Consider the following 28,000-nt stretch of genomic DNA (forward strand, 5'->3'; position numbering starts at 1 on the left):
CCAAACAGTTTTGGGGAGGGGGCGATTTATGTCAAGATTCACTTTTGCTCCCCTTGAGTGAGAAAAGGACAAAAACCCTTACAAGTTTTCAATCAAGACTTGACAAATCTCTCTCCATCACCCCTCGTCGGCTGCTGTCATTTTGATCTACTCCCGGGATACTGCGGTTCCTCTCCGTGCACGAGTCTCTTGAGAAATGAACAGTCACAAATTCCTAGAGTGCAACCGAGGGCCTCATTCAGTACCTGTAGTCCCAACTTCACTGCGGATACATCAGTACGTGAGCATAACCTCTATGTGACAGTAAAGTTCTGGGGTATTACCTACTGATATTTAGCATTTACTTTCTGAAAAGCAATAAGATAAGATTCTGCTGTGCAAAAACGATGCCATGAAGAGCTGATCGTGTACCTCTCCATTCCTTTTATTTCAAAATCCCTCACTGGTCCCAGTCACACTTTTATCTCGCTCTACCAGGTCTTCCTCATTCAGCTTGTACTTGGCGCCTCAATTCCTGGCACTGAGTTCCTCACGTCCTTATTTGCAGGTAAACACCTCCGTCCTCTCACTGCACGTGTTGCACTTGACGAAGCAGCACCATTGGAACTTGCAATTGCACTGCCACACTTTGGTGTACTGGTGTGTGTTGTAGCCCCGGCCGCAGCACATAAGGTCGCAGCCATCTGTGTGTGGTGAAGTGCGGTTGCACAGGCGTCCCTGCGTGCCCACGCTCCCTGTGGACGCGTCCTCCTCGCAGTAGTTGGGCGACCTCTCGATGTAGACGAGATCGGTCTCCATGGGCTTGCGGTAGCCCTGAGTCTGCTTCACCTTGAGGTGGGTGGGCTGTCGCAGTCGGCTAGCCCGGACTACCTCCACGTGCACAGCTTCATTGTACTTGTCCTTGAGTACGTAGCCAATCTCGCGGAACTTTGGAAGTGTAGTCCAACAGGTTTTGGTGGTGCACGATCCTGAGACACCGTGGCACTTGCACTCTAGCTTCATCCTTTCTTCTAGAACCTGAGGAGCGATAGATAAAACACAACAGCTGTTAAACTGCATTAAATATAGACATGGAATTTAATTCCCAACCTTAGATCAATTGCAACCATCCTTCACAGAGACAGAACCCCATGTCTCACTTAATGAGCTAAGTTTTCCTCCATTGTACACTGGATAAAGGTGTAAAAATATATATTGTTTTATATTTGTGAAATCTAAAAACATTAGTTACAGGAAGAGGACACAAAACATTGAATACTTTATTGGTGAACCCTTTTTACTAAGATGCTATCTGAATGCTAGCTTTGTTGTGCGTTGCTAGGTGGAAACAAATCTGAAATATTTCTGATGCATGTCACAAATTTATTAACAGCCTTTTGGGAAGTAGACATATCCAAGCATATCTGAAAATTCAAGTCATGGTTGACGTGATGTTTCATGTCCTGAGGGAGGGAAAATTGCACTTACTGGTAATATCCCATCCTGTAATTTAGTCTACCTAAACCACATCAATGACAGGGAAAAGTAAACATGAATCTCATGCAACTATCAATCATCTTGGATCATTTGAAGCCAGATTATTGTCTCATTGAATGTGTTGCACATGCAGCACAAAACAAAGACAAACTCAATTAATTGTTTACAGCTGGACAAACATCTTGAGGTTCATTTGAAAGCTCAGACAATATTGTGAAAAATAGAAGAAAGTAACGTTGCCACGTGAATGAAAACAGATTTGAATAAATCTGTTATCCTAATATCTGATAGCCTCCTAGCTACATCCAACATACAGGTTAGAGTCCTCTTAAATGCACTTATTATTGCCTTACTGCTTGGTTTTAATTTCTCTTTGAGGTTATCTCCAACATATGGTACACAGGGTAGAATGTTTTTTTCTTTGCTGCTCACTGCTTTGGATTTTGGGAAATATAAGTATGAGTCCTTTGATCTGTTGGACGAACAAACTCAAATACCTCAAAATAAAAACTGTACCCCTTTACTTTCTGATGAACTCAATGGTCAATGAACAGACGAAAGAGATGGTTGAAGTTTGAATAGGTTGTGTTATCACATTTGTTACAGTCTTGCCATGACCCCTTTAACACAATTGGGAATCCCCCCGCTTGGTTGAATGGTGTAATGGGCCTTTGTTGCACAAGATGTTTGGCTGCAAAGGCTTTCTCTTGGCACCTCACTCTGGCAGCGAACACAAATCATAATTTCTATCAGACACTAATTAAGCGTCACCAACTCTGACTCTTATGTTATCACAGCTTCGAAATATGCGGAAAATATCAGCTTCCCCGAAAGTTGAAGTCACCTGTCAACTTTGCCTTGGATGGTGATACAGACTAAGAATTTTCAAAAATGCAAAGTGCGAGAACCACAAGGAATCCTTGTCAAAAGGAGTCTGAGGGATGCATGGAAACATTTACCTAAACATGTTTCATTCAGAGCATCCAATTTGTTTCTAATTAGTCCAATATGACAAGATTTTCCTTCAACACACCCACCCAGTTCAAGAAGATGTATGATGCAGATCTCAGAATGATTCACAGGGTGTTTTATATTTGGTTTGGTCACGAAACCAATTGTAATTTTAGTTCAGTTCCAATGACGCTTCGTATCAGTGATTGAAAAACAAAATCTCAGCTGGATCCCATTGGAGGCAATGCTCCTCCCTTCTCAGGAGTCATTTTTCTACATAAAACAGCAGCATATTCTGATTAAATTACCAATAAAGGTCCCATTTACAATGAGTCCCTTGTGTGACGTGGCACCAGGGATAAGTGTCCCCATTAGACAGATTCAAAATCTCAAAAAAACGTGTAGCATCCTTGTTATACAGTTTTGTGTGTGGATGTGTGTTTGAAACAGCCACTTGTGTGTTCTTACTGTAATATGATATGATATGATTTGTGTAGTTGCTATTCTAGCTGGTAGTTATATTCTGTTCTGTGCAAATAAAAAAACATTTACTCGTCTACATAGAGCTGATCCATCAAACAACAAATCCCACATTCCTATCAACCAACCCATTTTGGTCAATGGATTTAAATTAAGGAAAATGAAGATCATCAATTTGGATATTGACATGATTATACAGTTGTAATTTCCCTGCAATAAAGACGATATTTATCTGAAAACATTCAAGTTAAAGTTATTTCCTGTCACACAAATGATTAACTCCACTGTACCTGTTTTCAGAGGTGACAGAGGTTTACTTGTGATACTTTGGACTCTGTCGCACCAGTGATGTGCAAAAGTGACCTGTAACACTTTGCAGCTAACAGTTAGCATAAGGACACTACTTAACAGCCGTCAATAAACTTAAACACACTAAGGTGGATTGAACAATCATTTTTCAATCCACACTTCTGATGTGTGACAGTTATCCAACCCGCCCTAGTGCTAATAGGGTTAAACAAAGAGTAAATCCAGTGGCAGCTCAGACCTCTGTGTTCTTAAAAAAATATCTTCCACTCTGAGACAGACCTCCACTTTCCTTCTGTCTCAGCAAAGACATAATCTGATGTTTTGCACATCCTCCTCGATTTCAAGTTTCCGAGCCCCAAGTGAGAGCAGCGACAGTGCCAGCTCTAGCCCTGGCAGTCCAACCTGCCAGCACCATGGCATTCAGCGCAGACCCTGTCAGTCTGCTGTGTAAACACAGGCATTGTCGGCCTGCTTTCACACCCTGAATAGATGCACTGTCGTTTGATGCAGTCAAAGTGACATGTTTTGGTATTGTGCAGAGATCTGCAATAATATCCTGTTCGTGACTTTACACTTCATAATTCTATGAAAGGAGCTGAGGGGCGATGGCATGTCCATCTGGCAACCATTGGCCAGGCTTCACGTTCCCAGTAGACACGATAAAGCCTGTTATTAATTAGATCTTGTTTGTCAACACAACATCATCTCTTCTCTTTTATTCGCCTCTCACAATCTCCTCTTTTTTTCCTGAGCACGACTGTTCTAGGATGACTAATAGCAAACAAACATGTCCATAATGAACTTTTCCAACATTCTCTCTCAGAAATAAAAGCCATCGTTCTTAGAATGGAAGTGAATGCCAATAAACGGCTGAAGAAATCCAAGCTGCTGAAAGGCTGTGTGATCGATCAATCAAATGCCAGATCAATTACAGCTCTCTGTCACATGACTTATAGCACTTTAACTGGGATTGTTTGCTGTTCTGTACTGTAACACATTAAAACACACACGTGTGCATCCATGTACACACACACACACACACACACACACACACACACACACACACACACACACATGACTGGAGACTCACTTGAACTTTAAACATAAAACAATTTTTGGACTCATTTTGACTCGCAACGTTATGTGTCATAAGATTATTTCATGTCATAAATTTTTAATTTCTTTCAAAAACATTTTATTACAACCTTGGCCCGATTTTCCTCATAATTTCCATCGCTGAAAAACAATGTTCCAGAGGGACAAAAAATTGAAGTTGAACTTGTTGGGTTTAATGAATGTTTTTTGCCTTTAAATTCAATTAAGTTAAACGGCATTACTACTTAAAGGAATGATAAGAGCGTGATCTGTAGCTCTATTTTCATCACCTCTGGGGAAAAACATGTAGAAAAAGAATCTAAGGTTCTTTACCTTCCTCCCCGCCTCATTGTTATGCAGGTTCATGAGGCGGCGTGGGGTCTTTTTAATCTCCCGGGCATCCACGAAGCGGCGAGAGAACTCGATGCCGTACTTGATGTCGGCTGAGCAGCCTCCCCACTTCCAGCCCTCCTCCTGGTTGTAATAGCCCTGCTTCTCACGGTCGCAGCCGCACTGGCTCAGGTTGCCCTGGCTGCAGGCTGCAGTGATGGCGTGGGCCACCCCTGCCGCTGTGATGGCATAGGTGAACGCTGCTTCCCGGCTGCCTGGAAGAGGAGAAAGAGATCTTTTTAGGAATAATTGATAATAATATAAAAAGAGATACCATGATCATTTTGTGGGATGACTTCTAGGTGAGTCACATGACACAACACAATACAAAACCCCAGCAGACATTTTGATCTCAAGCAAATGTTTAGCACCCAATATAAGGCATTGAGCACAATGTAAATATGTTGTATAACAGGTCAGACAGCCTTTATTGTTATCTATCCTTCTGTAGTTGTGTAAACCTTACACCCCGACATTCCAGTCCCATCATCCAACACCGCAATGTGATCTCGATAAACAGCACCAAAAATTCAATGTCCTCTCCCTGATCTTGATAACCTACCAAATATTCCTCCCCCTCTCCTAAACAGCTTCCCTCCTGCACCTTGGTAGAAAAGTGGTCACATTCCCGACCGCAAAGTCCCTGGGCCCAGTCTGCGAGAGAGCAGTGTTGGAATTCCAGTGTGGGGAGAGCTGGTGAAGGTGCTGTCCAAAGTGCTGAATTCCTCTAAGCACCTTGTACTGTTGCCCACAGTGAGCAGCTGGGGTCTGCAGGTCTCACTGCCTCACTCGCGCAGTACACCGCCAAAACAAGAGGCACTCTGGGGAGCCAGAGCCGCATGGTACCAAGACTGCACATGATAGGACGTACGTATTACCTGTGGCAGGTTGCGTACTCCTGTGTCAAAATTATGTAAATCCAAATAAATGTCCTGTCTGGGCTGTCACTCAATATGATCCCTCAAACTGAAGGATTACATTATTCTCAAAGATATGCAAAAATTCTTTAGCTTGGCCTGATGCAAAAAGCAAAATTTATGATAACAAATAATCACAATATACAGTGTAATATTACATGTTCATTCAGTTGCTAAACCATTTTGCTTATAACATGGTGAATAAAAGAGCCTAGTGTGATGCATTTAAATGCTCTAGCTGGTTTTGATGAGGTATTCAATTTGCATTGAGAAAGGCTGAAACTGTCAACTGACATCCATTATTACTAAATGACTTGACTGATTAATAGGTTTTTTAATTTTTTATTGATTAATTATCCAAATTATATGATCACATTAAGGTTCTTTGGAACATACGAGGGATCAGACTTTAAAGGCCTCTCCTGGTAGAAACAGACCGTGTGTTATTACAACCCTGCTCTCCCTTCAACTGGCAGTAATCTGGAAAAGGGCCGAGCAACAGAAACAAAGCTAACCGCAAAGTGTTTCAGGGGCCTTTCAGCATTCGGAGAGGAATGTTTGTAAGACTTTTGATGTATGTTGTGTAATGTACTCAGTTGTAATTAGTGGAATCTCTCTAGGTGAAACTCTTCTGCCCCTCAGAGAACCAAAAGCTTTTTGTTGATATATGATTCTGTCAATGGCTTTCAAAGAAGTTGCATAACAAACTGCACGTTCTTTCCCTGCAGAGAGGAGACGATACACATGCGAAGAGCAAAGGATCAATAAATCACCGGTGATCAGAGATTCCTCCTAGTGATTTATTTAAATATAACGATAGCAGCCTGTCACGTGCTCAAACAGCAGATGAGACACATCGACAATGTGTTTTCATAGGTACAGAGTTTAAACATATATACAAAACCTCCAGGCAGCTACAACAGATGTGGATCTGGTGAAAACTCAAAATAAAGTAAACTGTCATATAATGTAAACATTCAGTTACCTATAATAAATACGCTGTCAGACACTGCAGACAAACCCAGAGTCGTATCCACCAAAAACATGAGCAAACGGATATGGTGTTTACATCTGCAGCAGCAAAGTACGACAATAAAGTGGAAATTATATGGAAACAAAACACACACAAAAAAACATGTTTCAGATGTGAGAGAAAAAAATACAACATGGCCCGTGTCCCTTTGCCTGACCAAATAAACTCTTAACCATTTTGAAGTTTACTAGGCATAAAATCTTTGCTTATTTTACCTCATTAAATGGAAGCAGACAGTGCAGTCAGATAGCGCCAAGACTGCTAGTGTTAGCTGGAGCCTAGCCTAGCCACGTCTAGGCCTCCTATATGTAACAAGTACAATTGTAAAATGTACGTATCTATAGTGTTTTTATTGCCTATGTTCATGGAGCTTTTTATCTGCATATTAGAAGCAATTTGCATGAAGCACTTCTTACCATACGGATTATACCCACTCATCTGTTTTCCATTTAATTTCCTCCTCTCTCTTTTGCACCTCTTATTCTGGTCTCAGGGGCATTTTCTGAACTCTCAAAGATGTTTTCACCCAAAGCCACTGTTAATTTCCTACCCTGGCACTGGTGCTGCAGAGCTAATACCACGGCCACAGGTTTGCCTGGTGGGGACTGACTCACCACCGCTTTCTTCTCTGGTTAGCAGCAGAGCTGTGCCCCACCAGCTTGTGGTAACTTTCTGCTGCCCCCACCTCACACACACATGCACAAACGGAGTTGCCCAGCTGTAAACGGATGCACGTCCACATGCACGCACATGGCCAGTCAACGGCCACATAATAAAAATACACAACACACTGCCCTCCACCCTCACACACATGCACTGTTAAAAACACATTTGCACATAGACGCACAAACAGAGCGCCAGTTGTAATGTTTAAAACAGGATAAAGGCAGTTTCCAGAGAAAGGGTGGTTCCCGGAGCCGGAGATGCATGCCCATTTCTGGGCCGATTGAGTTGTGCTGCTCATGGGGAAAATGATGATGGAGCTTGTACTGGATGTCACCCCCCTGGTGGGTCTGGCACTGCCAAGGCTCTGCCTGGCCAAAAGGAAAGCCAATTACACAAGCCAGGGAACTGTGGTGATCAAGAACCTCTTTTTTTCTTTGTGCAACGAAGCAAAAAACACATCAGAATTTGGGAAATCACATTTTTAGCACTTGAAATACACTGTCCACTTGGTATAACTATTCACTTGGAGCATTCAGTCCAAACATGGTTATATTATGTGTGATGATATTCACTCCAAAAAATGGAGAGTAATGCTGGGACTGTAGAAAAACACATTAGAAGAAGATTAGAATCTATATATGACGAATAGAATGTGCCTAAAATAACAGAAATCAAGCTGACGGAAACCAAATATCCAATGGTGCTGCTAATGTTCTGAACAAAACAAATATACTAATACAACCACAAGCAGAAAATTCCATTTTATTAACAACAATGCTTTTGTTAATCATCGTGCATAATCACTGTGCTCCTGCACCCTCAGAAAGGAAGGCCCTGCTCTGCTGAACAGGCGTGTGGTTGATGAAATGTGGAGGAGGAAGAAAAAAAAGCACCCATAACAGGAGCAGAGAGCCCTGAAGGAGCTGGCCCCAGAGTCCTGACAGCCCTCCAGGAGGAACCACCCTGGGATAGCCTCGCAAGCTGCCAGTGGAAAATTGGAGTGACCAGAAAAACCTCAATGAACTTGGAAACATCCAGGAGAGAAGAATGAGGGAATATTAAACCAGATGTCTAATGGAGTTTAGTGGCAAGTGTCTGCAACACTATCCAAGAAAGTAAGGGAGAAGATCAGTCTGGACTCACCCCGAACAGGTACAAGAGCCCATAAACAAGCATTAAATATCCTGTAATATCCTGGTGTCAGGGACTGAAACCGGAGATGCAGTGAAAGCTACACACTCAGTACGCCTTGGCCTTCACATTAACTGACCACAACACTTTGGATGCCGGCCCCTGCTGCGATGCCCGTCATGTCTCTTGACCGTCTGCCAGAACAGGGACACAAAAAGAAGTCTCTGGATGCAGTGGCTGGCCGCCGAAATGGCAATCTGTGTTTAGAGCCGTAGGACGGCACACCACGGGACAAATTTCACATGACACAGCACGGGAGATTTACGACTGACGACACTGACCGAGCCGTGCCGGTGCAATGTATGCTAGCTGATCTGGCAACACTACAGCTGACCTCAATGGGTCTCGTGTCGGTTGCCGCTCACAGCCCGTGGTGAGGCTTCGCTGCTGACAAGAGAGGAAATAGAAAAGATATACTGAATAGACTTGGGCTACAGACTGAAATACAGCCCAAGGTCACTTTTGTTGTGGCCGTTCAGAGATAAAGGCTTGAAATCTGAACTGAAGGAAAGTGCTCTGGCTAGTGAGACACCAAATGGACAACAACGATGTCTTATATCACTTTCTGAATACCACAGTTGCATTTCTTGATTGATATTATGATAAAACTCACGCGTGCATAATGCCTGTGTGTACAAGATTTCCTTTCTGGCACCAAGAAAGCTACTGACAACCAGAGTCACATTTCTTGTTTATGTCAGCGTTCTCGGCCACAAAGGTTGATTTGGATTCTGCCAATTTGAGGTTGCACGAGCACATAAGAAGGTCTGCGGCCGACACGAGCTGCAGTGAAGCATGCACACACAGGACGCTGCAGCACAGATGCAACTTCATCACCCCGAGTTTTGGCTGGAACACGGTGACTTGCCAAGCAACAGGAACACGCACACACACACACAGACACACACACACACCCACATACACACACAGCTTGGGCCCGGCAAAGCCCAGCAGTGCAGCTGAATGGCCTCTCCACACAAGCTGAGCCTGTTGGTGGAGCAGTGAAGGGGAAAGCTTTTTAAAGCCCCCCCCCCCCCCCATCCCGGACATGCACTCACAGTGCAGGGACATCGGAGGATTGGATTGCGTAAGAAATTACATCATTTCAAAAACACAACGATACACTGGAGTTTTAAAACGTTGTATCCATTAAACACAGGGACATCCTGTCAGGGACAAACGGCACCGCAGTGAACAAAGGGAAAAGTGTCACCTACTGGTGGCCAGGAGTCTTTGCACTTGTGGTATTGTTGACAGTAAATCATGAACTGGGCAAGCAACGTCAGGGCCGGGCGGTCAACAATCAGATCATCACCTGCCCCTTTGGTGATTTTGTTGTCTAACTTTGTTGAGGTTGTTTCCACCCTATTCTTTCTGAGCTGTGGCTAACAGGTCAGAAAGGGTTGTCCACCAATCAGAAGGTTGATGGTTCAATTCCCAGCACCTCCAGTCTGCCAGTCTGATGATGGGAAAGACAGTTTTTGAATGGTGTGCGATCGAAACAGCACTGTGCATCGCAGGAATGCATGAATGTGTGTGAATGAATGAATGAATGTGACTTGTGCTGTAAAGTGGTTTGAGTGGTCAGTAAGACTGGAAAACCCCTGTATAAATACAGTTACATTGACGTTACTGCTCTTCCAGCATACAAATAAAATGAAAACAATAAAACTAAAAAGGTCCCCACTTTTCATTAGAAAAAAAAAGGAATCTAAGATAAAATCAAGATATGGCGACTTACTAATCTGCAAAGGAGTGAATCATATTAAAGTCTGATGTGGTATGATTTCAACATTGATCATGCGTGTAAGTATATTCCATCCAAAGAGGTATTTTTCCACACTCCACATATATAATATAATTATGACACCAGAAACACTGAAAACAAGCTCTAACCAAAGCCGTCTCTGCGATGGAACTGTGTCTCCAGGGCCTCATAGAGGGGGAAGAAAGCTGGAGGAAAATCCCTAGCTTTGTATACCAATCACTGAACTGACAAATGTGCTCTCTACTACTGTTTTCCGTCCCGCTTTATGTACCGTTGCTATGAACATATGCTCCCAGCAAATTATAGACAAAGTTGTGGTCCGTGAGGTTTGCAGCTCGAGGAATTAGCACAGCCGTGTTCCTGTACAATAAAAATAATATTGTTTTACCAGAACTAGGCTCCACATTCTCTGCTTACTCACATCATAGAACTGGGGAAGTGACACGCTTTGGCATAAGGCTCACTATAGGGTCTCGGGCTTGATTCGTGTAATAAGGAGGGCTTTGAGCAGTAAAGCTAAAACAATTATGAGGGTATTTAACGTTGCCGGTATTAAACACTAAGAATCCAAGTAAGCTGCCTCCCAGGCACAGAAAATTGGGCTGGCAGAGAAAACGTCTCCAAAGAATCCCTTTTCTTCCCTGATCTCCCTGAGGTGGAGATGCTTGTCAGACTGAATGCCGAGGCTTGCTAAAACAAGCACAAATCCTTCTTCCCACACTTTCATCCGAATAATTAGACCGAATGAGGACCTCACCTGCTCAGCTCAGAAACTTTGGGCCTGAATGTGCTGTAAACCGTCATCATTAAGTTCATGCAAGGACATTTTCCTTCATTTCAATCCCATTTGACTTTTGATGGAAACATACTTACTGCGAAATATATCTATCACACATCAAATCATCGAAAATACGATCATCACTATAATCAACAAATCAAATACGCCACTGATGACATGTTTCCTCCATTATAAAGAAACCTCCAGACATAACATTTCCATATTTGCTGAAATTCATCAAACCCTCGAAAAAAAACAACCTCTCTCTAGGTCTCTTGACATCCTCTAAACTCCTGCTTGCATCTCTTTGCATCAAAGCCACTAACTCTCCGTCTCTCCCTGCTCTCACCTACGTGGGCCAGTAGCTGTGTGATTGTTGGCACATGTAAATGTCCAGTGGCAGCCCTGCGTGTAGAGAATACAGTGATCGGCCTGGGATTGTGCGGAACAAAGCGCACTGTGAGATTACAGTTGATCCTCTCGCATCCTGTTTCCTCCTGCGTCTAGCAGCACTGGCAGACACAGACAGACGCAGATCCCACCGATAACACAACGCCGCAGGGAGGGATGGGCGAATGTCACACACACATAACACACACAGGGGCCCAGGGGTCAGGGCCCAGAAAGACCCTGGACCACGTCAGCAGACAGACGGTGGGTGGGCAGGAGAGAAAGAGAGAGAGAGAGAGTGAGGGTGAGGGAAAGAAGTGGGACCCCAGCTCCCGACACACCCACACAGTCTGAGACTGATGAATGCACAAGGAAAGGGGGCCTGGCGATGATAGCACCGTTTGGCTGCGGAGGACGAGAGGCCCCACCCTGCATGACGATGTTGTGGGCAGGGGATGTGAGGCGAAAAATATTGGGAGAAAAAAGAGGAAGAGATGACCTTTATCAAGCCGTGATGACCACGGCCCACACACTGGAGAACAACAAAGCATCAGACAGCCGTATCTGATAACGCTTGGGGAAAGATCGGACACACTGACACTCACACAAACACACACAGATACATACGAGAGCTCTGTTTTCTCTGGGCTCACATGGAGGAGGGCAGAGAGGATCACGACAACCCACATCACGATGGGCTGAAAAATAGGTCTTTTATCCACCACTGTTCCACTGTAACACAACGCCCGCGTCATTTCCACACTCCTATCCACGTGGTATGGAGCACTTCGCTGCCTGGGAATGAATCCGCAGTGTTACTGGTATAGCTTGGCACCACAATGCACCAGAGATGTTGCTTTGCGATATATACCAACCGCAAATTCACCGCCCTTCCGTGCAAAAATGACAAGTATTTCTATATATCGTTATTATATCCTATAACAGAGTAGGGTGAATGAGTCAATAACCACAATTTGCCTTTAGAGTGCAAAACCAACAAGAAACAAATCCCACAAAGGGGAAAAACCTTGGCGGCAGCGAGATGATTGATGGCATTTTGGGAGAGTTCACCGGTGTCAAAGTATCCACTTGTGTGCTCTTGAAAAAACCTCCAGTTTTGAAGAATGGCTTTTTCACTGTCTTTATTAGTCCTGGGCACAACACTCACTGCCAACTGACTAAGCTCACATGTCAGGCCGGGTAACGCTCATGTTCCTCAACTGTGAAGTTTCGCTCCGTAATGATGATGGCCTTTAAAATATAAGAAGCACAGAAATCTGTCATCTGTCACAATTTCTTTTTTTCTTGAATAATGATTGGGTTCGACATAGGTGGCTACAGTTCCACTGTGTGACTGACTTATTTGCTTTCCGGGGAAGAATGTTTATCTTGTAGCTGATATTTAACTTTCTATTTTTAAGACGGCATCGCTTAGTGATTTAAAAGGAGTTCAACTGAGCAGAATTAATATCTCAACTTGCATTTCCTTTCACTTTGTCAGAACGAGGACACAAAGCAAGCACATAACCACACAGTCGTTTGAATAGATTTTCTTGTCCGTTCATTATTAACCTAAGGTTGGACTGTGATGCTGTACTTGCTTTCTGCAGGGATAAGATTTCACCACAAATGACCATCAACTGATTCCGAGAAAGGGGAAGGAACTCCGCCAGTGCGTTCGAAATCTGTGAGTATTCTGTTGTCTTCAAACTGAGAGATTGAAGTGCAGTGTAGGAGAGGAAATCTGCTTGAAATGTGGCAAAACTTTAGCAACCTACAGCTATTGTAAGTATTCTCCTTGCACCTGATGTATGGAATCCTTAATGTGACTCTTAATTTTATTTTTTATTCACTACAATAATAATAATTGCTGTTATGCCACACAAATTTTCTTCAGTGCTGCTTGCATTCCCTGGCCAAGAAGGCGTGCAGCTCTTTCGGGAAAACTTTATTGGCATCGCTTTGCTTCTCAAATAAGAAGCAAAACCATAAGTTTTCGATTGTCTTTAATTCAAAACTGTGAGCTGAATGAATACACTGTGTATATTAGTTTTCATTTTCAAAATCAGTAAAGACATGTAAACCAAAATTCAGTTCAAATTCTCTCTGACATGCTGCATCCAAACAAAAACAGAGGCCAAAACTTTAAATCGACAGTCAATTCTGGGTTTTAGAAAACTGCATGCCAAAAGCCTCCTCCACAGTTACAACTGTGAATAACGAAAAACCAACCTCACCAAGACCCATGTCGGCCTCTATCTTCCTGTAGTGACCCTTCTCCCTCCTCTGAGAGGGAGCCCAGCTTGGAAGAGTCCTGCATCTCCCATCAAGTCTTTGCCTATCCAGAACTTCTTTCTTAACAAGGGTTTTTCACTGAACCTGCTGAGTTAAACATCCTTTTTCTTATACTGGTTGGGACCCTGCAGCAAATACGTCTAGGCAGGTGGATCACTCGTTGCCTTCACCAAGGGGAGGTGGATTAAAGAGGGATTGGCAGGAAGGTGATACCATAAAGAAGGATGGGTAAATACAGACTTGAAAACACCCTCTATTGTCTAACAACCGATCAGCCTAAGCCTTCATATTTTCGGGAAAGGATTTCTTATCAAGTTTCCTTTTTTCTCATTGTAAGTGTTTTCATGTTATCAGTCATGAACCACAGCTTTGGGCAACAACTCAGAGAGGCATGATGTAGGTCACAGTGGAAAGGAGACCTTCCCCTGCCTCTTTTCAACAACAATAATATGTGACATCTTCCCTTCAATTCTACCTATAAGACCATTTCCTGCTTTAAACTGCAGCTGAATTGTGTTTGTCACTGCTATACAAATGGACCTGCAGCAGTCTTACCACTGCAGCCAACGGCTCACCTGTTCAAGTGCAGCATCTATTCTTGTGCAATGAGCCAGAGGCAGCATGATTGAACTTTTGTAATATTTCACTGCCGGCACAACAAGAAACCTCTTTCAGATGAAAAGCATGACTCAGGACGGTGACAAACTAGCTGGAAAGTCAAACAGAGTAACCAGAGCAGGCCGTTTTATGACAAGAGGGCCAGTGTTGGCTTTTGATGCTGAGTGTAGCCGTTGAAAGGTGTCCATTCTCCAGCTCGCCAACATCAAGTGCATTGCAGTTTGAACAGAGCTGTGAGGTGCTCACGAGCAGAGCTTTGAAATGAAGGACAACTCTAATACAGGTTGTTTGCGATAAGAATGTCTGATGTTACACGTTTTAAGTTGAAATATATTACTATAGAAGAAATCTAGAATGGCATAGCTCTGCCTAGGCCCGATAGTCCCCTTCAATTCTCCACTAACACTCCCCTAAATGTGCCTAATTATTTTCATCAAGAGCCATCCTTCCAAGTTTAAAGGACATCTGTTCAGTAGTTTTTTTAACAATCTTGCTGATGAACAAACAAATAAACAAACCAGGAGTTAAGACATATTCTCTTGGTGGAGGGATTAGATATTATGTATATAATATAATATGAGTATGGGGATATGGGGCAAAGATCCCTCCCTGGATCTCAAACCCATCAACTTATGTGAGATGAGTTAACAGAAACCACATGGGGCTTTCAATGCACTTCACGCGTGGGTGAATGCACTCAAATATGCATAATGAAACTGCATCAACAAATTACAGCCAGGGGATCAGCCTTGACAGGAATATTTAAAATAAAACGATTCATCCAGAAACCAGGCCAACTATTATGATTGGAGGATTGACCACGTTTGCCATTCCTATCCTGAATATACGCTTCCTCCTGACTCACTGATGGATCTGTCTCTAATTTTATTATTACTTCTTAATAGACTGCAACAATCCACTCGATGACACCCATTTCTGTTCGCGCAGGGTAATTCATTCCACATTTCTACAGACCAACGGTACTGACTGGTGCCAACACCATGGCAGCGCACGGGGGGGAGAGACTGCTAAATCTGCTTTCGCAGAGGAAACGGAGATGCGCTTCAATTGCGAGTTTCGAATCTCACTGCAAGTTTATGGTGTTGTCCTCCAATTTGTCAGTAAGGGCACAATGAGTGAGCCAAGTGCTTTCTGCAAAAACGGAGAAACTGTTGAGGGGTAGAACTTGAACAGGGATGCTTTCATTTTTCCATCAATCCATCTGACCTCAAGTCTTGTGTTCAGCAGAGTGTCAGGGAACAGAGGAGGTGCCAGAAGAAGCTCTGAATCAAGCACACTTTTCTGTTTACAGTAGATGGGTGAAACCCAATCACGTCTGCTGAATGAATATATCTCGGGCCATGCGATGCTTGATAACCCAACTATTAATGTGTGCTCTCTTGAAAAGCAAATGTAGCACCATGGAGCAGCTCCAGAACAGGGGAGACAGCCTCCTAGAGTAGGCGGCACAGAGAGCATGCATTAGACTTGCGGTCGGCTGATCTTTAGCTCTTGAAAGAAAAAAAAAAAAGCTAACATCTTCTCCCTGTAGTACAAAACTAAGAGTGGATCACAGAGCAGGGGGAAAGGTTTAGTGTTCATAATTTGGGGGATTTGAATCAAAAACTCAAATGGGAGCGGAACGGGAATAGCGTTTCCCCCTTACTTGATTATGATGATGTGGGAATCTGTAGATTCGGAGACGGGATTGGAACATTTTGTTGAAGGGGTGTATTCCATGATTTCATATGCCATGCAGAAGAATTCCATAATATATAAAGACGTGGTCAAACAACGTGGATACATCTTCAATCATGAAATACAAACACTGGAAACTATCACGACCGAGAATGTCGTGTATGAGCTGATGGTGGCGAGGTGAAGAAAATGCTAAATCACTGACTTTTCCAAAGTTTCACACTGGCAGGTGAAGAGGATTTCAACAAATAGAAATAACTTAACATTACGCTACCTTTGAGGTTCATGTAGGAAACTTTAGCAGAACTTTCTAAGACTGTGCTAGAGATGTAGCTGGTTATCTGTCTGATTGCATATCTGTTTGCTGTTGCAGGATGAGCCCATTCAAGTCTTTCAACGGGGAGTTGTATCCAAGTTTAGTTGAGTTGACTTCTACCCTGATTGCTCCCAAAAAACAAAAACATACAAGGAGGACTCTGAGCCTTCAGATCTCACTGTTGACCAATGCTCTGGTAAGTGACGGTGGGTGGCACAGCTAACACCTGCCTGGTTTTAAGACAGAGGTTTCTGGGAGACACAAGAACAACATATACCTCATACCCACATGTCTCTTTTCAGTGCTGAGCATAAACCCAGGGATAAACCTGAACATGTGAACCAGAAGTCATAAATGATAGTAACACAACATCTGGATATGACAGCCACTGTGAGTACTGTCAAAGAGTAATTACATTTTTTTTTAAAAATTTTGGGAAACTATTGTTATCATTGTTTTTCACAGCTGAGTCAATATCACTAGAACCAGCTTCAAGAGCAAGTCCACAAGCAAGTTGCTGGTCCGTAAATTAACCGGATTACCTAAACCAGTTATTTGATCACACTCTCATTATAGCTCAGGAGCTTGCCAAATGTGTGGTTACTTTAGTAATCCATGCTCACAACTTTAAATGTTTATCGTCAATCTCAAATCCATAACTCACTAATGACATAAGAAACCTGTGCAAGGTAGGGGTTTGTCCTATATTTCATTTGTGTCAGTTTAGGTCAACTCAATACAACTTCATCTCTGAATATCTCGCTTGATCTTTATTTCAATTTATCAATACCTCACCTCAGTGCAACCATGGGTTCAACCAAACACTGTCAAGATGCACAAATGTTGCAAAATGTTCTCCTTCACACCCTCATGGAGAGCAGAAATAAATCCATTCACTTGGAGAAGATGCACAAAGAAGAGGCAGCATTTCTTACCGTTTTCAACAACAGTCAAACTGCAGCGCGAGAGAATCAAACACAGATATGGAGCCATAAAACGATACAATCTGTAGTCCAGAGAATATTCAAACGACTTCAATTTATCCTGCCAGATTTGCTGTTTGGATTAAACATATATGTCATGTTAATCTGTGCAGTATAACTTTCCTCTCACTGTATATTACCTCTGTGTGTGACTCACATTTGACAGGAGAGGGTAAGATCTGTGGTGATCTTCATGGAGAAACATACGACAAAAAAATGAAATTTAAAAACGTCTTTGTAAATCTGCCATGGGAACACTGAGTTTCACGTCGGGCTAAAAGAGGACGTCATCTGATATTTTATTGAGAAGTCCACCGAGTCCCATCATTATTGGACAATCATGGCAGAGCCAGTAGTCATCGTTCTCCGACCAGAACCGGACACAAACAGTGACGTTCTCAGCATGGCCATTTATTTGTGCAGATCTACTATGGAAACCAAGCAAGGAAAGGCTACGAGAGCATGAAATTCAAATGACGCCATTTCTGAACGGGATTTAAATGTCGCATTGCTCACCAAAAAGTTGAAGAGCCCAATGGTCTCAACCTGATTTAGCTCATGCATCCGATCCACAAAGAAGTGTGACAATGCTTAGAAAGCCACATTAAAGAACAAGGACACCGCGAGTTAGAATTACTACATGTGGATTTATACACTACAAAGTAAGAAGAAATCCAAATGCTTCCAATGCTTTAAACAGACATGAAAGCACAGAAAAATACCATGTTGAGTGGTGAGGAAAACAACATGAGCTGCATTACAAAAGAAAGTGCCACATTCACAACAAAGAAAAAGTTCTTTGGGAGACGGAGCTGGAGCTAATTCAACTGCTCCCTTCAGAAGACTGATTGTTAACAGAGCCACTGAATTAAATGCACAGCGCAGCCACAACATAATGCCAACAACGTATCTCCGAAATTAAAGGGAAATGTATAAAAAGGCCTTTAAAACAAAAGTGACGCAAAGTAGGCCTGCGGAACTCCGAGTTTCTCAAAACAAAAAAGCTCCGTAAATGTAAATGTTTGTCTGCTTTAGGTTTTCTCCCGAATGTATACGTGCACGGCGCATTCATGAGCCAGCCAAGCATGGACACAACCAATTTACCTCGATAAACAACAGATGTGTCCATCTATTTTAGTTTGACAAGCATTCTGCCGCAATAACACCATTAGTTGTCTCCTCATTTGCGATATCATTTTTCAACCATACGTTTTCCCCATTAGGGCTCCAGAGCCGTTGGGGCAGCTTTTCCAAAACTTTGGCATAGGCATGGATGGTCGGCATGCTCCTAACCAGCAGGCTCACTGTGGGACCTACATCAACAGAAACCAGAGCACATTTCAGAAATACAGCATTGTCAATCGAAATGAAGACAACTATGATGGGCTGGAATCAGCAGTATATGAAATCCTCTAGAGCAATGCCAACGCAAATGGTTGTACAATAGAGAGTGAAAGAGGGGGGGGGGGTGTTGCTGGTTTAAGTTTTGACTGTGTGATGTGTGCAGTTTGGGGTTTGGCTTGTGAGGAGCCACATTTCATGGGGTTCAGAGGGTCGAGGGCTGGTACCACATTTTTGTGATACTCTTCATGTACTGTTTCTTCAAGTTTAGACAATAGGACGGATCAGAACATGTGTTGTGTAACCTCTTTTCTTTTTTTCAACAGGAGAGTGACTGGATTTATCACTGTCATCGTTACCAAATGAATCATGATCGGTGATGGCAGACTTCAGAAAAGTTGTCTACAACTACAGCTTTCAAGTTGTGAAAGATGACTGGTTGAATCCGCTGTGCACAGACACACACTGATGAAGCTCTATCACTCATGTTAATTGCCAACAAGTGATGACTGTTTGATTGCTGTTTAAAGGAACACTGTGTAACTTTGACAGGGAGAATGGTGCTGCTTTCATCCTAACTCCCCACCCTCAATATCTGTTCTTGCTCATTGGTTCTCTCTCCTGTGAGAAGTTCCTAACTGACTGTTTATGTGTAAATTAAGTTATAAGTTAGGGGGACTACACAGTCTACACAGAGCTCTGGTCAACACATCGATACGCTATGTTTTTTTTCTACATAAAAACCCCTTAATCGCTTGCACACGTAGCTCAAGAGAAACAATCACCAAGTTTGGCTATAGAGGACGCTGTTGCTGAGTAAAATCAACTTAGTGTTGCTTTAAATTTTCCTGTAAGCCTCTTAAAAGTAACAAAGCACGATTACATAGTATATAACTCTGTGTCTTAAATGGTGCATATGGTGTGTTGGTTTATCAGGACATCACTAGAGCTGTATGTTGCTCAAACTGAAGACATGTTCCAAACCTAAGATGACATTTTTATGAGCATCTTGTGCATCATATTCCACGCATACAACCAGCTTTAGTTTAAATGGACATTTTTGGTGTTTTGTGAAGCTTGGCCTTTCTGTGTCGAGTCGCTCCCCCGTCGTGCGTGGGTTTTCTCCAGTTACTCTGGCTTCTTTTTTTCAAAGACATTCAAAGACATTGGGTTAATTGGTGTAAATGTTGATGTATGTTGTCCCTTGGATATGCTGGCGAACTGTCCAGGATGTGCCCCAACTCTCACCCAATGTCAGCTAAGATTGGCTCCAGCCAAACCCCTAACTCTCAAAATATAAATAGTATCCTATAGATAATGGATTGATCTTAAATTCCAGAGCAAATTTGCTAAAGGGCCCCAAACTGCGTTGTTGACTGGTACACGTCAATCCTTAAATGTCCAAGAGTTTATGAAACATATGTGTGTAATGCTCTATCCAGCAGAGCTAACACTCAATCATAGTAACAACTCAACACAAACCTGAGGATGACCATAAACTTACATCCAATCCGACTTCTGAGGAAAAAATGTATCTCACTCATGAAAGATGTCAGTAGGGAGCAGAAAAGACATTAGCAGCAGTATATTCACTCCAGTTGAACCTCTAGAAGGTTCTCACACAGACAGCCACACAGGAGAGCACCCACCCACCCACTGTGACCTTTTCCCTTTTGTGACAGAACCCAGACTGACCTACTCGCAGCTCCTGACCGAAGACCGTCCTTTCTCCCAGCGCCGAACAGTTCCAGCGTCCGTATCGGAACTGGTACTGACACTCATTGATGCCCATCTGGGCGCCTTCACCCACAACAATGATGGCGTCCGGGCGGCTCTGGCAGATGGCCCGCTGGCGAGGTGCCAGCCCCGGAATCTTGTTGCAGATGATGTTGGCACCCAAAGCCACCACCGAGGACAGGGCCCTGCAGAGAGCAAGAGAAAACAGACCGCCACACATGCACGTGAGCATTTGTACACGACCATAATGCAGACACAAACACATGTGGATGTTACAACACACAAACACTCATGCATAGTTGCACAAACAGACGCACAAATACAAACACAAACTCAGTTAGACGTTCCAGAGGATGGTCACACTGACTCATTGAATGAAGTGTTAATATGAAGTGAAGGCTGCACTGCATGAATGGACTGCTGTTGAATGGATTAAAAGGTAAATGTGAAACCTAAAAACTGAATCCAGTATAAAACATAAAAATACACACAGCGAAACTTTGCTAAAACAGCTCGGAGGGAGAAAACATGATGCCCTTCTGACGACTGACAACGCATTCCACATCGGTTTGAATGTGGTGGGACTTTGAGTAATGAGTTGGGGTTTGTGTGCTGTTAGGTAACAGAGTGGAAGGAATAGTAGCAAATGCAGCATATACACTTGCTTGGTGCTTTGTGATGCAGACGCAGGCTTCACTTCCAAACCAAATGTCACTCCAAAATATTATCCCTTCAGATTTGTGTGACTGTGTGTTCTGAAAGTTATTCGCAGTGTAAAGTGTTGCCTATAAATTTCACGAGGCTGCTTTTAGTGCGGCCACATCCTACGACTGCTGCGCATGGAAAATATGTAAGGTTTTCAACACTGTTCATCTTAATTTGTGGAGGACAACCGTGCTGTATAGAAAACGACACAGCCCCGTCTCAGCTCTCCTCGGGGAGACTTCATCGCGTCTGATCGCTCGATGTGATAATATCAGAACATATGTCAAAAGATGGTTTTGTAACCGCCATGAAAGCCAAAACAGATTACGGCTTAAACAAAGCACTGCCTCCCTCTCTGTATATAACCCTTGAAACCATGTAGATGCATGCTTTTTAAACAGGGAGCACTAAATGAGCATAGAGAAGCATACAGTATATCCCGAATTTGAAGAATGACGTCGACCTCCGAAGGATTCACCGCAGATGGGAGCAAACTAAAGCCGGGGAAGTTGTGTGTCAGCGAAAAGCGACGCCGGTGTGAGAGGGTTGAAGAGGAAGACTGGATAAAGGGGGAGACTCAAAGAAACCTAGACCCTGATTTTTGTGTATTCTAATTCACAGTGACGATGGTAAGCGATCCCCCTAGATTAAAAACTAAGATATGACCGCTGATAAGATATCTTTGTTAGAAAACCAACGTTCCCTTTTCCGTTTAAGTCTCTACAGACAGACAGAAAAACATAAATCTTAATTTCTAATAGGTTGAAATAAATCCTTACTGCACTGAGACATAAATCTGATTCCAAACTCAGGACTGCACACAGTCTTCTGCACTCAGTTAGCAGAGTGTGCTAAAAGACTAAAGGTGCCACTGTGTGAACTGTTTCCACTATTTAAAAAGTGAATCATAAGCAAGATCTCATCGGTACAAAAGGACAGAAATTCATTTTGCACCACTACACTGTAAACTGAGGGCCGTAGCTGAACAACAACTGAGTACTTGTCTAACAAAAGATGAAATTTATCAGGTGCATTCAGTGTCCACGGTAAACACTCAGGTCCTCGGCTGCATTCAGCCCCTCTTTGCTCCCTCAGCTGTTAAACAGGCTTGAACTCCTCTGACCCTCTGCTGTATGTGTTGGTTGTTCGTGGCAACCATGACATCTACGTCTGTACAAACCAAAAGGTCAGGCTCATGAAAACGAGGAGCGCACAACTGCAGAAATACACTTTCTTGCATTATGAGTGTTAAACAGATGTAGTCTGTTTATATAAATCTCCAGTTAACAAAAATGCATATATCACAGATATTTCAGTTCCCTCGTAGAGAAACTAACACAAAAGCATGCTAATGTTTTCAAATCTTACAAACACAACTCCTGTATTCCCCTCTTGGCTTTTTCACACGTCATTCCCCGGCTAATTCACAGAATCACAGTCTGTGCCACGGGCAAACCCAAAGCATCAGACGACACCAAACAGAGAATTCCACAGCTAAGCTTTTTAAATCCCTGCATCATCAAAGTGCACAAATGCGATCCTGTTTGCTTAGCGTAACATACTGTGTGTGTACGCCAGCGGCTTGTGGACAGCTCGCCTACGGACACACTTCCATCAGACCGACAGACAACAGAGACCTTAGCTACACTGAGAGCACACATCACACATTGGGCCTGTTTGGATGATACACATAAAGTCTATACAATTCAAGATGTGTGATTTAAAGTATCATACAGAGTGTTGCAACTTGTGCAGCTTGATCAACGATACAGAGGAGAGAGGAGCTGGGAAATTGCTAAGCAACAGGTGGATTTTTTTTTTTACCACATAGTGCATATACCTAAAACTGCAAATAACATAAGAGGTGTCATTTGTGCCTGTGCATTTTGCAGTAAATGCGATACAATTCAATATGTGTCAGACACTTTGAGGTGACACCATTATTGATTGTCAATGTTAAAGATGATTTTTAGACAAAACATGGGTTTTCCGTCTATGTTATATTAATTACAAAAATGTGTGATGTAACAGCAGGAAAACCCATCTGACATCCAACCTCAGCCCCTGCGAGGTCTGACTCTAAATGACTTTCTTTGGAAAAACTTTATTCTGAACCAGTGTCAGTGGTGAGGGTGAGCTTACAGATTTTTTAATGGCGGGGTAGTGTGGCCTTAAGTGAAACGATACAGTCTACGTCATGACATACAGTGTGCTCACAGCCACCTACTCCATCACATGGAGCACTTTGAACCTAGCTGACATGCTATTAAGCTCCCGGACATGCATCTTCTGCTGAGGAATGCACTCACAAAAATGCCAGAGACACAACTTTAACTAAGTCAATTGAGTAAATGCCCCTTTTCTCTTTTTTTCTAAGACCGGGGAAATACCTGTTGTTTTAGTGATGAATATGATTTTTTTCCTCTGTTGAAAACACAAGAGCATGCAGTGCATTAATGCCGTTTGGTATCATAAAATCCTTTTTACATCTGTTTTAAGCTACTCTATCCACACTGGCCTAACCAGTGTGCAGTGGACCAAAAACTCTGGATGGAAAGATCCTTTTGCCCACTGCTCTACACATTTTACAGTGCCATCACGAGTTTTGAAAAAAGAAGCGTTGTATTAATTTTGAAGACATATCCAATTCTTTCTCCTCAGAACATATATTTTGGCTAATGCTCAGCAAGAAAACACATAAACACATAAAAACACATTTTGATAATAATCAAAACAAACAATGGCATGTTGCTTTAACGTGCAAGCCATCACTACACTGAGTCGTGTCGCCCACTTTTAACTGGAAACCAAAAACCACATCTATTTCGGCATCAGGTTTGGGGTCTCCGTGCAGAAAAAGGAGGGAGCACGGGGTAAGTAATTATTTTTGAAGCTTCAAGAAAGCCAGTGTTCTCCTGCACGAGTAATTCTCCTTTAATTCAAAGCCGCAGCGCATTACAGTGTCAATCACTGTAGGTTGCAGGGAGATATTTTAAGTCGTGGGTTCAAACGATAACAATCGAAACACAGAGACTCAAGCAGGGTGATGTCATGCCCGGAGATAATCTTTCACACGCTCTGACAGGTTAACGGTTCTCGCATGCGTGAAAAGAAGAACTGGGTTCAGATCTCCGCACCAGGCACAGAAGACTGGATCTCAGCATCCAATTGTCTTGAACATCTCTGCCACTCTGTGGCCAAAACGATTCTATGTTGCAGTTACCAAGTCGTTTTATTTTTCTCAATCTTTACAAAATGTTTGCCACTCGACACTTTAATCTAAACAATCGCAGCTTTTACTAACAAAAAATCCCCGTCCGCCGGCACATTAAAGCGCGTAAAGGTTTTCAGCTAATTAGTTTATTCCCACGTGGATCGTTATCCCGGAGACGTTTCCACTAATGAACGTCCTCATCAGTGTGGATCTATATGAGATTTTACGCACGCGTGCCATGAAAAGTGTGAATCATCCTCTACAATTACAATCAATTCACTGTCAAAGTTGCTTTGCTGTTCCGCCTGTTCCCCTGCGCTCTAATGGCTCAATGTAAATAAGTTCAGCCGATTCTCCGAGCTGTGGACGCGTACAACTATGAGAGTGGTATCCCAAACAGCGTTAATGGAGAAATTGAAATAATTTCCCGTTATCCGGTCAGAAGGCTACACAGGAGCCAAACCGAACCCGCGTCTTCGTGCTGAGTGCGGGTGACGCGCCGCTGTGTGGAGTTCATTAAGGAGCCGTTAATTGGCTCAGACTTACAGGTAGCTGCCACTCGTCAGGATGAGGAAGATCTGCGGGTAGTAGACTGACAGCAGTACACTGCGCGACGAGAAGATGATCATGATGACATTGAGCAAATGGCCACGTTCGGACTGAGATAAAAAAAAAAAGAAATCCCTTAATTTCACGGCTTTAGGTCCCTTTTCGATTGAAATCAGAAAAAGCAGAAGGAGAAGGAGCAGGAGAAGGAGAAGGAGGTGCTGTGCGTCTCCCGGGTCTCTGTGGTGCGGCGGCTCTACGCAGCAGCAGCTCCGAGCTCCCAGGGCCGTGTGTGCGCTGAGATGGGCTCTGTCATCTCTCAGCGGCGCAGGCTGTTGCACAGGACTGCGGGTTCCTGAGCCGGAATGATGATGATGATGGTTTTAGGGATTTCGCATGGCAGAGGAGAGCGCTCTCCTGCTCTCATGAGAGTCGCGGCTGCCATTGGGCAGGCAGAGACACTACGCTATCCGCCCACTTTGCCACACCGGGACAATAGGGTGACACTGATCCGATCCCCGCTGGATGTGCGCGAGGTTTCATTCATACACCCCTCCTCACACACACGCATACACACACACACACACACACACACACACACACACTCCTCCTCCGCCTCCACCACCATCCAGCCCAAAAATAAACAAACAGACGCTGGCTGGCCTCGCATCATAATCGCAGCTATACATGTGCAAAAAATCACCATGTGTCACTCCGAATCAACAACTTAGTGCGATATTAACACGCAAAAATAAAATTCTTTAGAATGTGACAGAAATGATTCTCGTTATATATTTTCTGTGTGGGTCTCTGAGAGTTTTTTTGTGAGGAAACGTTCCCCCCCTCCCTTTTTTCTCCTATGACATCCTTTAAAAATGGCTCATTGTTGCAGCGTTAAGACTTCTGGTATAGCAAGTGTTCCTATAATATTTCCACAGAGAGACATAGCATGTTTGTGGTCCTCGGATATGCCTCTCAATGACCTTATTATTTCCTGTGGTGAGACTATAGTATTCCTATAGGCGTCTGCTCCAGGGGCCGTGTGATGGCCTGTAATAGTCCAACACTCGTTTTGTGACCCTGCAGTAAAAAACTGTACAATCATCTCCTCAGATTGCACCGCTGCCGCAAATGCAAATGTGAAAGGTATAAAAATAGCCTCCTCTGTGTTGTCCGTGATCGGATCTGATGCGCATGGAAATAAAATACTTTGGAGCTTAGAGCAAGGTTTTTGGAGGAGGGGGGAGGGGGGGTTATCGCCTCAGCATCGTGACGCTCACTCAACACCTGCAGGCTCCAGCCGCTATAAATGACGAGGGTACCATGAAAGATGTAGAGGCAGAGGGAGAGAGAGAGAGAGAGAAAAGGTGGATGGAAGGAATGAGACAACTGCTCAGGGTTAGTAAACACGTTTGGAGATGACTGCCCTTCCAAAAACACACACACACACACACACACACACACACACACACACACACACACACACACACACACACACACACACACACACACACACACACACACACACACACACCATATCGGTGCTATTCACCGTCATATGATACGAGCATCTGTGGAACGTGAAGTCAGTTAACACGCTTCACTCCACATGAGGTTCTCACAGGGAGGGCTGCCACTGTCTGTTTGATTCACTGCGGCGGCGGCAGGAAGCGCTGAAATCAGTTCAAGAGCCTTATTGTCGTGCAGACAACTGGACTCTATCATTTTAGAAATTATTTTAAAAAAAAAGGAAAAATGGGATTGATCGCCTGTAACCTCTGGTTGTTTCATGCGTAACTGGTTAGGCTATTAAAAAAAGCGGAAGGGGTGCAAAGACAAGAATCTTTTAATGAATAATCTATTATAGTGACTCAAGGGTTTTACCAGGCCTATATATTTATTTTCTGCATCATCCCTGTACCAGGTTTACACACTTCACTTTATTCCGGGCCCGTATGGTTTATTATTTATTTAAGTATATTGCATTTATATTGCATTTCCAAAGTTCCAGGGGGTAAGCATCAAAAGTAGACATTTATAAATTTGACTATTCAGTAAATTTTACTATTCAGTATAATTATTTTTACTACATAACCAAAAACATTAGCTTCCCTATGCATGCACATCTATACAAAACAACACCAGAGATATAATCTGTAAGGATTGTAACGTGAGCGTGTGTGTTCCTAATAAGTGATCATGCCTGAGAAGCACTGCTGTGGAGAAGGAAGCAATAGAATAAGTCGTTCCGTGTTTAATGCATCAAGGTGAGCTATTGCAAAACAGGAAAAAACTCCGACCGGGCAATGGAATGTGGAAATACAACTCAGTCCGCCGCTATTAATGAAGGTATGCAGGGGCGAGCTGGATCTGGAGCGGAGACAGCGGCTCAAATGATCTGCTGCGACAAAGGAGCAAGATTCTCCTGAGGTGAACTTAATACCCCCCCCCCCCCCCACACACACACACACACTGACAGAGAATACACGAATCGATCATATTAGTCTGGTGGTGTGAGTCCTTATCTGCAACCTTTACGCACGACGCACGCAGGTCTGAACTCACAGAATTATTACAAATATGGAAGTTATATTTAAATACACCTGCTGTTAAAAATGTTTTCCGCGTTTTTAGGTCTGAGGTCAGAGGGCACTCGATGCTTCCCTGTAAAGACTTTATGTCGCAATACATTTTGAAGCTCAGCTTTTGCGCATGTTGAGCAGCGCGGATCACAGGTAAGAAAAACAAACACTCACCCGAGCCGGAGGTAAATGATGCCAAAACACAGCAACACGTAGACGCTCCGCTTTCGGAGGGGTTTGTGCATGATCGGTGCCACTTTGTCCAGGGGCCATGCACCGTAACGGGAAGTGGTCGCACTGGTTTCCCTTCACATTGGCAGCTTTCCCTCTAACCCTTCCAGATGCACGTCCGCCGCCTGTTTTCCGCGACGTCGATCCGAAGCGTCTTAGAAACCTCCAGCCGTGTGAAATCCATGGTCCGGCGGCACAGGTGAGATGCTGGGCGAGGAGCTGCGAGGTGCCAGAGAACTCCAAAGTGAAACTCGAGAGAGGGTCGGACTTGCAAGGTGACTGGGTTCTTG

General features: G+C 43.4%; 1 protein-coding gene across 2 annotated transcripts; it reads right to left on the bottom strand.

The window, feature by feature from the left end:
* Positions 1 to 537: 537 nt before the first annotated feature.
* Positions 538 to 27,724, bottom strand: wnt7bb (wingless-type MMTV integration site family, member 7Bb). 2 transcript variants are annotated; one of them, XM_061076382.1, is made up of 4 exons: positions 27,654 to 27,724; positions 20,391 to 20,617; positions 4,645 to 4,916; positions 538 to 1,017 (listed from the first exon to the last, which is right to left on the bottom strand). In XM_061076382.1, the coding sequence occupies exons 1-4, from the start codon at positions 27,722 to 27,724 to the stop codon at positions 538 to 540; spliced, it is 1,050 nt and encodes a 349-aa protein (XP_060932365.1). The 2 variants fall into 2 exon arrangements, with proteins under 2 accessions (XP_060932365.1, XP_060932364.1); XM_061076381.1 differs by lacking the exon at positions 27,654 to 27,724 and adding an exon at positions 24,898 to 24,980.
* Positions 27,725 to 28,000: the final 276 nt, after the last annotated feature.

This window comes from Limanda limanda, chromosome 8 (genome assembly GCF_963576545.1).
Source record: "Limanda limanda chromosome 8, fLimLim1.1, whole genome shotgun sequence".
Lineage (NCBI taxonomy): Eukaryota > Metazoa > Chordata > Actinopteri > Pleuronectiformes > Pleuronectidae > Limanda > Limanda limanda.